Consider the following 12,878-nt stretch of genomic DNA (forward strand, 5'->3'; position numbering starts at 1 on the left):
CACCGCATTGTCAACTCTATCAAGCACAAAATGCCACACACTCACACACACTCACACACACACACACACACACACACACACACACACACACACACACACACACACACACACACACACACACACACACACACGAAGACACACACACACACACACACACACACACACAACTACACACACACACACACACACACACAAAGACACACACGAAGACACACACACACACACACACACACACACACACACACACACAAACACACACACACACACACACACACACACACACACACACACACACACACACACACACACACACACACACACACACACACACACACACACACACACACACACACACACACACACTCTCTAACGCACTCAATCTCACCAAGCAGGAGCACGGCGCAGGTCTGTCCGTAGACGTCCACCAGGGCCCACAGTGGCCGGCCAAGGTCCACTCCCTTCGCCAGAACGTGTCTCTTGTAGATCTTCGTCTCGCAGTACACCGTCCCGCCGTGGGACACCCAGAGCTTCACCACGGAGCCCGGCTGGCAGAAGGCCACCGGTACGACATTGGCCCAGTGGCCCGCGATGTCTGTAAGGTCGGGGATGGCCATGGGGGCGAGGGGCAGCGCTCGGCTGCCGGGGGGCACGCTGGTGAAGCCCAGCCGCAGAGCCCCCTTCCAGTTGTCCGTCTGCTTCCTCACCTGGAGGGATACCTTCTCGCCCACACGCACGGGCCGGGAGCTGAAGGCCAGGCCGTGGTTGAAGGTGCACTCCGTCCGGCGGGCCAGCCTCCGGCCCAGCCCCAGGCTGAGGTGGGCCCCCACAGCGGAGCCGTGGAAGGCTAGGGGCCCGAGGCAGAAGCAGCTGCAGCGGTGGCTCCTCTCCGGTGAGTCTGCAGGGGACAGGTGAAGGCCTGGGTCAACACTGAACCTGGACTGGTTTACAGGCCCGGGTCAACACTCAACCTGGACTGGTTTACAGGCCCGGGTCAACACTGAACCTGGACTGGTTTACAGGCCCGGGTCAACACTGAACCTGGACTGGTTTACAGGCCCGGGTCAACAGTGACACTGGACTGGTTTACAGGCCCGGGTCAACAGTGACACTGGACTGGTTTACAGGCCCGGGTCAACACTGACACTGGACTGGTTTACAGGCCCGGGTCAACACTGACACTGGACTAGTTAACACTGCAGTTGTTTGAACTCTGCACACCGAAGACCTAACCACCCATATTCACACACACCGTACCTGGAATATCTAGGATCGACTCAAAACAAAAAAGAAACAAGGAGCCATTATACTTTGTAATGTTGTTTCAATAAAAAATATTCTTAGGAATTTGTTTTTTTAAATACCAAAGTAAAAATATATGTAGGCTTCCAGTTTGTACTCAATTCAAATTAACCTTTGGCTCGCTCCTCCACAAACTTCATGTAAGTACACCTGTTTACTAATTCAGCATGGAGACAAATGACAAAATCTCTCACTTGTCCTAAATGGAAAGGGAAAGAAAGACAGCCTCTGCCTCATGCTGTAATTACAATCATGTTGTTTATATAATCACCTACTAACCCTAAACATTTACATAGAATGACCCATACATAGAATGACCAATAATGGCATAACATTAACTCAAACATTACAAACATTACTATGTGCATATATACATTTATATATATTCATACTTTTGTGTCCTATACATTTTATATTTGTTCAGGGTTTTCATAAACCCAGCAATAAATATGAACAACCATGAACATAACTGAAAAGAAAATCATTGTAAAACTAAAATTCAGTTCCTAATCCACACTCAAACCCAGAAACTAGACGCTAAACTAATTAATGACTGTGAACATTGAACTGATTTGAGGATCTGAACAGACAGACTATAAAGAAACAGAAAAAGGGAAAACAGGCGAATGATCTCCTGATCTCTGATCTGTTTCAGAGATCAGATCCTGTTTTGATCGGAGACAGACAGGCTGACTGGGTGGTTTTGTTCTACTTTTTGCGCTCCCGTCCACCTGCATGTCCGCAGGAGAAGACGGATATGAAATATCCACCACGCTCACAGTTATATGAGAACATCAATTATTTTACAGGTTTTTAATATTTATTTTCTTCCCGAAAACATCTTATTTGTATAAAATAAATATTCGGAAAAACCCAGAGAGAGAGAGAGAGAGAGAGAGAGAGAGAGAGAGAGAGAGAGAGAGAGAGAGAGAGAGAGAGAGAGAGAGAGAGAGAGAGAGAGAGAGAGAGCGAGAGAGAGAGTGTGTTATAGTTATAAGGTGAAATAAATATAAAGTGTATTTACCAGAGTTCACGTGAAGAGGCATCTTCAGGAATCACATTTGAAGGTCCTGATACTCAAAGGTCCGAAGATGAATTATGATCTGATGCCGGTTCGAATCCGTGGCAGGTTTGAATCCCGAGGCAGGTTGTCGGTGAAAGCACAACACTGCGACCCACGTGCGAGAGGGCGGGCCGGGGCGGGACTTGGAAAAATACAGGTTCAATGGCCAGACTTTACAGACCTTAGACTTTAAACACTATGCTCCATTATTCCATGATCTTCGCACGAGTCCTATATATATTTCTTAGATTGTGTTTGTGAGTTTAATGTAAATGAGATGAATGTGTGAATAATCAGATGAATAGGCCTAAGCCTACATGCTGTAACGATGCGCTGCAGGATTCTTCTGACGCGTCGCTTCTTGGCTTTCATTTAAAGGAAATCATGTGCCAAGTGTTGTGATACCAGATCCATGTCCTGGGAGGTTATTCAGATCATGGGAGGGGATCTAGTTGGGGTTTTTTCCATTCACATCGTTGTGAAAAAAGAATAATTGATGGAAATGCCCTGTGCGGGATTCTTCTGACGCGTCGCTTCCTTGCTTTCATTTACAAAAAATCACGTGGCAAGTGTTGCGTTACCAGATCCATGTCCTGTGAGGTGATTCAGATAATGGGAGGGGATCTAGTTGGGTTTTTTTCCATTCACATCGCTGTGATAAAAAGTAATTGATGAAAATGCGCTCTTCAGGATTCTTCTGACGCATCGCTTCCTTCACAGAAAATCACGGGGCAAGTGTTGCGTTACCAGATCCATGTCCTGGGAGGTGATTTAAGTCATGGGAGGTGATCTAGTTGGGTTATTCTCCCTTCTGATAGTTGTTAAAAAAAAATATGGATATATTAGGATATTAGGAAAATATTAGGATAATGGAAAATTTCAGGACACACTACTTTAGGGTCAATAGAATACTTTAGACAATGTGTGCCAGTGAAACCACAAATTCTGATGAGAAGAATAGGGACGCACACCAATTGTGAGGAAATCTGGAGGAGCTATATTTCGATTTGGTTTGAGTGACCTCATATCTTCTTCGAGAGTATGTGAAACCATATAAAATGCTTCCACGCCTATAGGCCGATAATACCTGAGTTGTAGGTCAATATTTATTCATTCAAGTGGAACATCATCCTTCAGATGCTCATGAGGAACCAGGTCAGACAGATGCGGTCCTGATCAGACAGATGCGGTCCTGATCGTGTCGTGTCAGGAGGTCCAGCGTTGAATCACCGAAGGATTACATCATCGCTCCTTTTACGATTTCCCTGGCATAGAAAGTCCCTAAAACCACTTGCATGTTGGCGAAATCCATTGTAGGCCTACAGCTGCTCACAACACCACTTCCTTCATCTTATCGGCACAATTGCGATCTAAAACACACGATTTTATCAGGATAAAAATCGAATTTACTAGGCTGTGTCAGCAGTAGCCTACCACCGATTTGTTTCTCTTGGTTCTAGCCCTGTGCTGAGATTCCTCACAACACTGATTTCATTCATCTAAAATAATGACCCATGCAGGCACTTTATTTTATATTATTGAAATCATTGACAACATTTATAATGTTTTTTCATTAAACATTAAATACTAATATATTAGTAATTAGTAATATATTATCTATCTATCTATCTATCTATCTATCTATCTATCTATCTATCTATCTATCTATCTATCTATCTATCTATCTATCTATATATATATATATATATATATATATATATATAGGCCTATATATACATATATTTGTATCACTGAGGATTAAAGAGAGATAAATTAATAATTTATAATCTGTCCAATGAAAAGATTAGCAGAACCTATTGAATGACCTCATCTTTTAAGCTCTAACATTATCTTATCTTACCTTATTTGATGCTGTGTTCCTTTTGAGGCGGACAGAGGGCTGCGTGCGGTCTGTATCTGTGTGTGTGTGTGTGTGTGTGTGTGTGTGTGTGTGTGTGTGTGTGTGTGTGTGTGTGTGTGTGTGTGTGTGTGTGTGAGTCTGCGCGTACATGTCTGTGCATCAGTGTGTTTGGGTTTGTGTGTGTGTTGTGTGATCTGGTGTAAATGAGGCCCTGCCAGCCGTCACCTCCGCCACACAACACTTGCTCAGCAGTGGCAGGCCATCAAAAACCCACTCGTTCCCACTCCACCTGTTCAAAACACAATCAATCTGCTGCCGCCCAATCAGGGGCCTGGCCCTGGCAGCGGGGCCAATGGAATCGCGTTAACGCTGAGGGGCGCCGACCAATCCCGGGCCGCATTCTAATGTGGCCTGGGCCTCCTATCTTTATCAAGGTGCCACTTCATTATCCAGATAGTGCTTATTTATGACTCTTGAGAGGGAGCGTGCAGGAGGAGCTGCTGTGAACCTGACCCACCGTGTGTTTCCACTGAAGGACGTAATAATGGAGTGAGGCCGGGGTGAGCCATGGCTGGGAGGATAGGTGAAGGGAACGCGTGAGAACAGGAACCCCTGCAGAGCGCCCGCCTCACTGTCTCAGCGTCCCATGCGGGCAGAACCAGGACACAGGGAGCGCTTGGTACAGAGGAGCGGCCCCTCCAAACCCCGCCGTCGTACGCACCAGAGAACCCAAGGAACCGCAGCGGTGACCGGGACCCCCCGTCCTACCCAGTGTGCCTCCCCTCACCCGCAGCGTCCTCCACCCTGCTTTACTCCTAACTGGGACCTCACTGGGCGGCTCTGTGTGGAAGAAGCGGTTTTCCATGGATCCGAACATCCAGGGCTCTTTCCTGTTCAACAACAGCCTGACCCCGTTCCCGTCGGACCTCAAGGCGCCGGTGTGCCCGTACGCCGTGCAGAACTCCTTCTACAAGCTCGGACCGGGCCTGAGCAGCCAGCTCCCCGCCGGGACCCCCCACGGCATCAGTGACATCCTGAGCCGCTCCATGATGGCGGTGAGCTCCCCTGGCGGAGCCACCACCACCACCCTGCTGTCGGGGTACTCCACCATGGGGGGCTTCGCCCACCCCGCCGCCGTGGCCGGGTCGGGGATGTACTACAACCGGGACTGCGGCCCGGCGGCCTCCGTGGGGGGCTTCACCAAGCCCGCCGGGGCGGACTGCCCCATGAAGGGCCGGAGCTGCTGGGCGGAGGGCGGCTACGACTGGAGGGGGGGCCGGCAGCCGTGCAGCAACAGTGAGTCAGGGGGGCCCTATGGGGGGAGGGGATCTGGGGGGCAACGGGTCTAGATAGATAGGTAGATAAAAACGTTGTTAATCTCCTGGATGGGAAATTCCTTTGTAACAGAAAAGCAGCAGTGGAAGACATGGGAAATATTACAATACAAAAAAAATACTAAGTAGAGCTCAGGAAAAAAAGAATAGACAATAGAGTCAATAAAAAGTGGCCCTGGGCCAGTACCTCACAGTATATTATAGTGTGTAAATGCAATGTAAAAAAGAAGAAAAATGGCCCAGTGATCAAGTAAATATAAATATATCTATATTTTATTTATATGCCTATAGTATGGGGCACATTGTGGTCTATTCTACAAACAGAATAGACAAAGTGTGGCTTGCTTTATTTTCTTTTACTATTAATTACTTCTTACCTTAGTGAAATGCGTTTCTGAATACAATGACAAATATTAAAAAAATGTAATGAACGTTAATAATAAATAAATAAATAATTTCATTATATAAGGATCGTAGCTTTTTCACTGTGTCCCATAATAAAATGAAGTAATTAATATAGTGTTATTTTATAACTACTTTATATCATGTTGTACTTTATATATAATAATATTTTATATAATTATCTAAAATATAATAATTGTATCAAACTGTATGTAACAATTAAGTAAATGTGACATTTTAAACGGAAACATTAGAAGGTTTCATATTTAATAAAGGTTGTAACCTTCCTCCTATTTAAATGAATGCATGCAACAAAAAAAAACGATGTTGTAATTGCAACCGTATTATTATTCCCAGAAAATAAGTACAATAACAAATCATTTTGTTTGTCAATTTCACCAGGAATAATTAAATATTTCTGATTCTGTATTTGTAACCAAATAGAAAATTCTCTTCAAATTATTATTAGTACAGGTTTTTAGTTGGTGGCTAACTTAAAATTATTATATCAGTTCAATACTTTTTTGGAATTAGTATAATTTTATTTAGACTATCTCTTAACTATCCCTATCTCCTGTTTCTAAAAAGTAGCACTTGACGCAGTTTGCTTATTAGATGAACCGGGCTCACATAATTCTTGCATTTCCCGGACTGTATCTTCACGGTTGATGCACTAATTGTGAATCACTCTGAATAAAGTGCAAACTAGATAAAGGTCCCGTCATTAAAACGGTTCCTGTTCATCACGTTTCAGACAACGTGTCTCTTGGAGAAATGGCCGCCAGAAAGAAACACACACGGCCCACGTTCAGCGGCCATCAGATCTTTGCCCTGGAGAAGACCTTTGAGCAGACCAAGTACCTTGCGGGGCCCGAGAGGGCCCGGCTGGCCTACTCCCTTGGCATGACCGAGTCCCAAGTCAAGGTAGACGTGCTCGCTGTATCCGTTGGCTCCCCGCTGACCTGCTCCGACGTCCTTTATGATCTATTATCGCTAACAAGTTGGAAGTGGAATTCCATAGCCATACAATATGAGAAAATGATTGATAGATCAATTGAAAGATCTATTGGTTATAATTATTCTCATGGCATATGAATTCAATTAGCATAGCTCATGGGACTAAGGCAGTGAAACAGGCAGGGTGTATTAGATTAACGCTGGGCGTAAAACACAAAGGAAGTACTAGAAAGCACGGTTCACATAATTGGAAAAGGTCAAAAAAAATAAGCAGTGAAGTTGAATTGAGACGGATATGACAGCTGAACCCTCAACACAGGTGTGGGTTCTTAACCCAGGTATCTAGACACAGGTGGCAGTTCCAAACACAGGTGAAGGTTCTAAAGATAGGTTGTTGGTTCAGAGATCAGAGATGTGGGTTCCAGACAGAGGTGTGGGTTCTAAATATAGGTGTTGGTTCTAAATACAAGTCAGAGTTCTAAACACAGGTGTGGTTTTCTAAACACGGGTCAGGGTTCTAAATACAGTTGTGGGTTCCCATCACAGGTGTGGTTCCAGAACCGGCGCACCAAATGGAGGAAGAAGAGCGCGTCGGAGCCCAGCTCCACGCAGGCCTGCGGGGGGCTGGGGGCTGGCGAGGCCTCAGAGAACGAGGTGGAGGACGAGGAGTACAACAGACCGCTGGACCCCGACTCGGACGACGAGAAGATACGACTGCTGCTGCGCAAACACCGCAGGGCCTTCTCCGTGCTGCGGCTCGGACCCCACCATGTCTGACACACGCACACACACACATGTACAGCAACTACACACACACGCTCGCTCTCACACACACACACACACACACACACAAGCATACATGTTCATACACACACAAACGCATAAGCATACTCGCACACACACACACACACACACACGTACACACACACGTACACACGCACACATAGACACGCTCGCGCACCCACACACAGACGGGCACCCACGCACACACAAACACACACACACACACACACACACACACACACACACACACACACACACACACACACACACACACACACACACACACACACACACACACACACACACACAAAAGGGCACTAACACACACTCACACACGCTCATAAACGCGCTTACACACACATGCACACACAGACACAAGCACGCACACACACGCACAAACATTCACATACACACACAACCACACCACCACACACTCCCATACGCACACAGGCACACGACCACACAACCACACAACCACACACACACACACACACACACACACACACACACACACACACACACACACACACACACACACACACACACTCCCAGCAGACATGCATGTTGCTATAAAGGGGAAGGTCAAATATTTCAAACTGTTAAAGCTATCAGTAATCAATGGGGAAAGAAGCATGTTCATACAGACCGTTTGGGTTAAAACAAACGGGACACCTGGTTGGGGTTTGGTACGGAGCTTGAATAAAGGTGGGGGGATTAGATAAATTATGCTTCCATTATACCTTCAAATGACAATAAAGAATACCTATTTTGTAAAAAGAAGAAAAATTATAATAACAAAGAGAAACCAGTTCAACATCCGCATGGAGCTTTTCATTCTCGAGAGGGGCGCTGAGCTCAACGTATTGAAACATGTTCATTCATGTCGACGTTTCCTGTTTTGTCTGGATCTATTTAACGTATCTTGAATTCTAAGGTCTTACTGAGAACTGAAACAGGCATAGTAATGTGTTTGGCTATAAATAAAGACTTCTTCAACAATGAAAGTGCAAGTGTATTTCATAGCTCCACGCAAGATCATAAACACCAACATATCAGACCTATTTGTTTCCAAAACACTTGTTATTGTATCAAAACATCAGCAAATAATTGTCCAATTACTAACAGATATTATTATAATTGATACAATTATTGTAAAAGCGACAAACACAGTCCGGAAGAGCTTTATCACCACAAATCACCGGAGACGTGTGGGAAACGTTTATCAGTGCAGCCGCACTGATAAGAAAAGGTGTAGCTCTCGTCACAACACACACGCAGGTTGGCTTCTTTCAAAAGGTGTCGTGATGGCCAAGCAGCGATCTGATTCATGGGTTTCAAAAGTCAAACAACGCTGAGAGGGTCAGGAAACAACAGGACATTTCAGCCGTTTGGTGGAAATAGCTTACTGTAATACTAATGAACTAATCCACAGTATTGTGGAACAAGGCATTTGCTATTAGACACTTATTGAACTGATTATATAGGCCTACTATGATGCTCAACATCTAAGATGGCTACAAACGGTAGCAGTAAAAGATTATAAATGTAATGAACACTGGTGTTACTTGTGCGATTTGTATTTGTTAAAACCAACCAAAATACAAGTAAAGATTTGTTCCTAATATATAAAAAAGAAGAAGGCCAAAAGACAGGATTGACGATTCCAGTTGAGTGACAGTTATTATGAATCGAGAGAGTGGGAAAATGACTCAATCCCTAATTGAAAGATGCAGGAGAAGGTCAAAGGTCAGATCACATGTCATTTACAAGCGTGCCGCGGCTGTGAGATGATCGCCTCGGCAACCCACTCTAACATAAAATCAATGGCAGCGGCGTGGCACGGTCGAACCCGGAGCCCCCAGCCTGTCCCCGCTGGAAGGTTCAATGGACTGTCATTACCGGGCAGATGGTGCAGTGGTGGTGGTGGTGGTGCAGCACCACATCAGCACCACAACCACTGCAACCACAGCAGTAGTGGTAGTAACTACTACTAGCGGTAGTAACCACTACTACTGCAGTTGTAGTGGTGGTGGTGCAGAAGTAGTGGGGGTGGTGGTGGTGGTGCAGCAGCAGTAATGGTGGTGGTGCAGCAATAGTAGTGGTGGTGCAGCAGCAGTAATGGTGGTGGTGCAGCAGCAGTAATGGTGGTGGTGCAGCAATAGTAGTGGTGGTGCAGCAGCAGTAATGGTGGTGGTGCAGCAGCAGTAGTGGTGGTGGTGCAGCAGCAGTAGTGGTGGTGGTGCAGTAATAGTAGTGGTGGTGCAGCAGCAGTAATGGTGGTGGTGCAGCAGCAGTAATGGTGGTGGTGCAGCAATAGTAGTGGTGGTGCAGCAGCAGTAATGGTGGTGGTGCAGCAGCAGTAGTGGTGGTGGTGCAGTGATAGTAGTGGTGGGGCAGCAGTAATAGTAGTGGTGGGGCAGCAGTAATAGTAGTGGTGGTGCAGTAATAGTAGTGGTGGGGCAGCAGTAATAGTAGTGGCGGGGCAGCAGTAATAGTAGTGGTGGTGCAGCAGTAATAGTAGTGGTGGGGCAGCAGTAATAGTAGTGGTGGGGCAGCAGTAATAGTAGTGGTGGGGCAGCAGTAATAGTAGTGGTGGGGCAGTGGTAATAGTAGTGGTGGGGCAGCAGTAATAGTAGTGGTGGGGCAGCAGTAATAGTAGTGGTGGGGCAGCAGTAATAGTAGTGGTGGGGCAGCAGTAATAGTAGTGGTGGGGCAGCAGTAATAGTAGTGGTGGGGCAGCAGTAATAGTAGTGGTGGTGCAGTAATAGTAGTGGTGGGGCAGCAGTAATAGTAGTGGTGGTGCAGCAGCAGCAGTAATGGTGGTGGTGCAGCAATAGTAGTGGTGGTGCAGCAGCAGTAATGGTGGTGGTGCAGCAGCAGTAGTGGTGGTGGTGCAGCAGCAGTAGTGGTGGTGGTGCAGTAATAGTAGTGGTGGGGCAGCAGTAATAGTAGTGGTGGTGCAGTAATAGTAGTGGTGGGGCAACAGTAATAGTAGTGGTGGGGCAGCAGTAATAGTAGTGGTGGGGCAGCAGTAATAGTAGTGGTGGGGCAGCAGTAATAGTAGTGGTGGTGCAGTAATAGTAGTGGTGGGGCAGCAGTAATAGTAGTGGTGGTGCAGCAGCAGTAATGGTGGTGGTGCAGCAGCAGTAATGGTGGTGGTGCAGCAATAGTAGTGGTGGTGCAGCAGCAGCAGTAATGGTGGTGGTGCAGCAGCAGTAGTGGTGGTGGTGCAGCAGCAGTAGTGGTGGTGGTGCAGTAATAGTAGTGGTGGGGCAGCAGTAATAGTAGTGGTGGTGCAGTAATAGTAGTGGTGGGGCAGCAGTAATAGTAGTGGTGGTGCAGCAGCAGTAATGGTGGTGGTGCAGCAGCAGTAATGGTGGTGGTGCAGCAATAGTAGTGGTGGTGCAGCAGCAGTAATGGTGGTGGTGCAGCAGCAGTAGTGGTGGTGGTGCAGCAGCAGTAGTGGTGGGGCAGCAGTAATAGTAGTGGTGGGGCAGCAGTAATAGTAGTGGTGGGGCAGCAGTAATAGTAGTGGTGGGGCAGCAGTAATAGTAGTGGCGGGGCAGCAGTAATAGTAGTGGTGGTGCAGCAGTAATAGTAGTGGTGGTGCAGCAGTAATAGAAGTGGTGGTGGTGCAGTAATAGTAGTGGTGGGGCAGCAGTAATAGTAGTGGTGGGGCAGCAGTAATAGTAGTGGTGGGGCAGCAGTAATAGTAGCGGTGGTGCAGCAGTAATAGTAGTGGTGGTGCAGTAATAGTAGTGGTGGGGCAGCAGTAATAGTAGTGGTGGTGCAGTAATAGTAGTGGTGGGGCAGCAGTAATAGTAGTGGCGGGGCAGCAGTAATAGTAGTGGTGGTGCAGCAGTAATAGTAGTGGTGGGGCAGCAGTAATAGTAGTGGTGGGGCAGCAGTAATAGTAGTGGTGGGGCAGCAGTAATAGTAGTGGTGGGGCAGCAGTAATAGTAGTGGTGGTGCAGCAGTAATAGTAGTGGTGGGGCAGCAGTAATAGTAGTGGTGGGGCAGCGGTAATAGTAGTGGTGGGGCAGCGGTAATAGTAGTGGTGGGGCAGCAGTAATAGTAGTGGTGGGGCAGCAGTAATAGTAGTGGTGGGGCAGCAGTAATAGTAGTGGTGGGGCAGCAGTAATAGTAGTGGTGGGGCAGCAGTAATAGTAGTGGTGGGGCAGCAGTAATAGTAGTGGTGGGGCAGCAGTAATAGTAGTGGTGGGGCAGCAGTAATAGTAGTGGTGGTGGTGCAGTAATAGTAGTGGTGGGGCAGCAGTAATAGTAGTGGTGGTGCAGTAATAGTAGTGGTGGGGCAGCAGTAATAGTAGTGGTGGGGCAGCAGTAATAGTAGTGGTGGGGCAGCAGTAATAGTAGTGGTGGGGCAGCAGTAATAGTAGTGGTGGGGCAGCAGTAATAGTAGTGGTGGTGCAGCAGTAATAGTAGTGGTGGTGCAGCAGTAATAGTAGTGGTGGGGCAGCAGTAATAGTAGTGGCGGGGCAGCAGTAATAGTAGTGGCGGGGCAGCAGTAATAGTAGTGGCGGGGCAGCAGTAATAGTAGTGGTGGTGCAGCAGTAATAGTAGTGGTGGGGCAGCAGTAATAGTAGTGGTGGGGCAGCAGTAATAGTAGTGGTGGGGCAGCAGTAATAGTAGTGGTGGTGCAGCAGTAATAGTAGTGGTGGGGCAGCAGTAATAGTAGTGGTGGGGCAGCAGTAATAGTAGTGGTGGTGCAGCAGTAATAGTAGTGGTGGGGCAGCAGTAATAGTAGTGGTGGTGCAGTAATAGTAGTGGTGGGGCAGCAGTAATAGTAGTGGTGGGGCAGCAGTAATAGTAGTGGTGGGGCAGCAGTAATAGTAGTGGTGGGGCAGCAGTAATAGTAGTGGTGGTGGTGCAGCAGTAATAGTAGTGGTGGTGCAGCAGTAATAGTAGTGGTGGGGCAGCAGTAATAGTAGTGGCGGGGCAGCAGTAATAGTAGTGGTGGGGCAGCAGTAATAGTAGTGGTGGGGCAGCAGTAATAGTAGTGGTGGGGCAGCAGTAATAGTAGTGGTGGTGCAGCAGTAATAGTAGTGGTGGGGCAGCAGTAATAGTAGTGGTGGGGCAGCAGTAATAGTAGTGGTGGTGCAGTAATAGTAGTGGTGGGGCAGCAGTAATAGTAGTGGTGGTGGTGCAGTAATAGTAGTGG

At 47.0% G+C, this 12,878-nt stretch overlaps 2 protein-coding genes across 2 annotated transcripts in view; one reads left to right on the plus strand and one right to left on the minus strand.

Moving 5' to 3' along the window:
- Nucleotides 1–2,488, minus strand: part of LOC130384526 (E3 ubiquitin-protein ligase NEURL3-like) — a 3,760-nt gene extending 1,272 nt beyond the window's left edge. The window contains exons 1-2 of the mRNA XM_056592750.1: nt 2,324–2,488; nt 386–895 (exon numbers count right to left, since the gene is read on the minus strand). Coding sequence (XP_056448725.1) covers nt 386–895; nt 2,324–2,345 — 532 coding nt within the window. The 5' untranslated portion in view covers nt 2,346–2,488. The remainder of the gene's footprint in view (nt 1–385; nt 896–2,323) is intronic.
- A 2,212-nt stretch (nt 2,489–4,700) lies between these two features.
- Nucleotides 4,701–7,777, plus strand: LOC130384741 (homeobox protein Nkx-6.3-like). The gene is made up of 3 exons (XM_056593063.1): nt 4,701–5,519; nt 6,714–6,883; nt 7,463–7,777. Exons 1-3 carry the CDS (start codon nt 5,087–5,089, stop codon nt 7,691–7,693), a joined length of 834 nt encoding a protein of 277 aa, XP_056449038.1. The 5' UTR covers nt 4,701–5,086; the 3' UTR covers nt 7,694–7,777.
- The last annotated feature ends 5,101 nt before the right edge of the window (nt 7,778–12,878 follow it).

This window comes from Gadus chalcogrammus, chromosome 6 (assembly GCF_026213295.1).
Source record: "Gadus chalcogrammus isolate NIFS_2021 chromosome 6, NIFS_Gcha_1.0, whole genome shotgun sequence".
NCBI lineage: Eukaryota > Metazoa > Chordata > Actinopteri > Gadiformes > Gadidae > Gadus > Gadus chalcogrammus.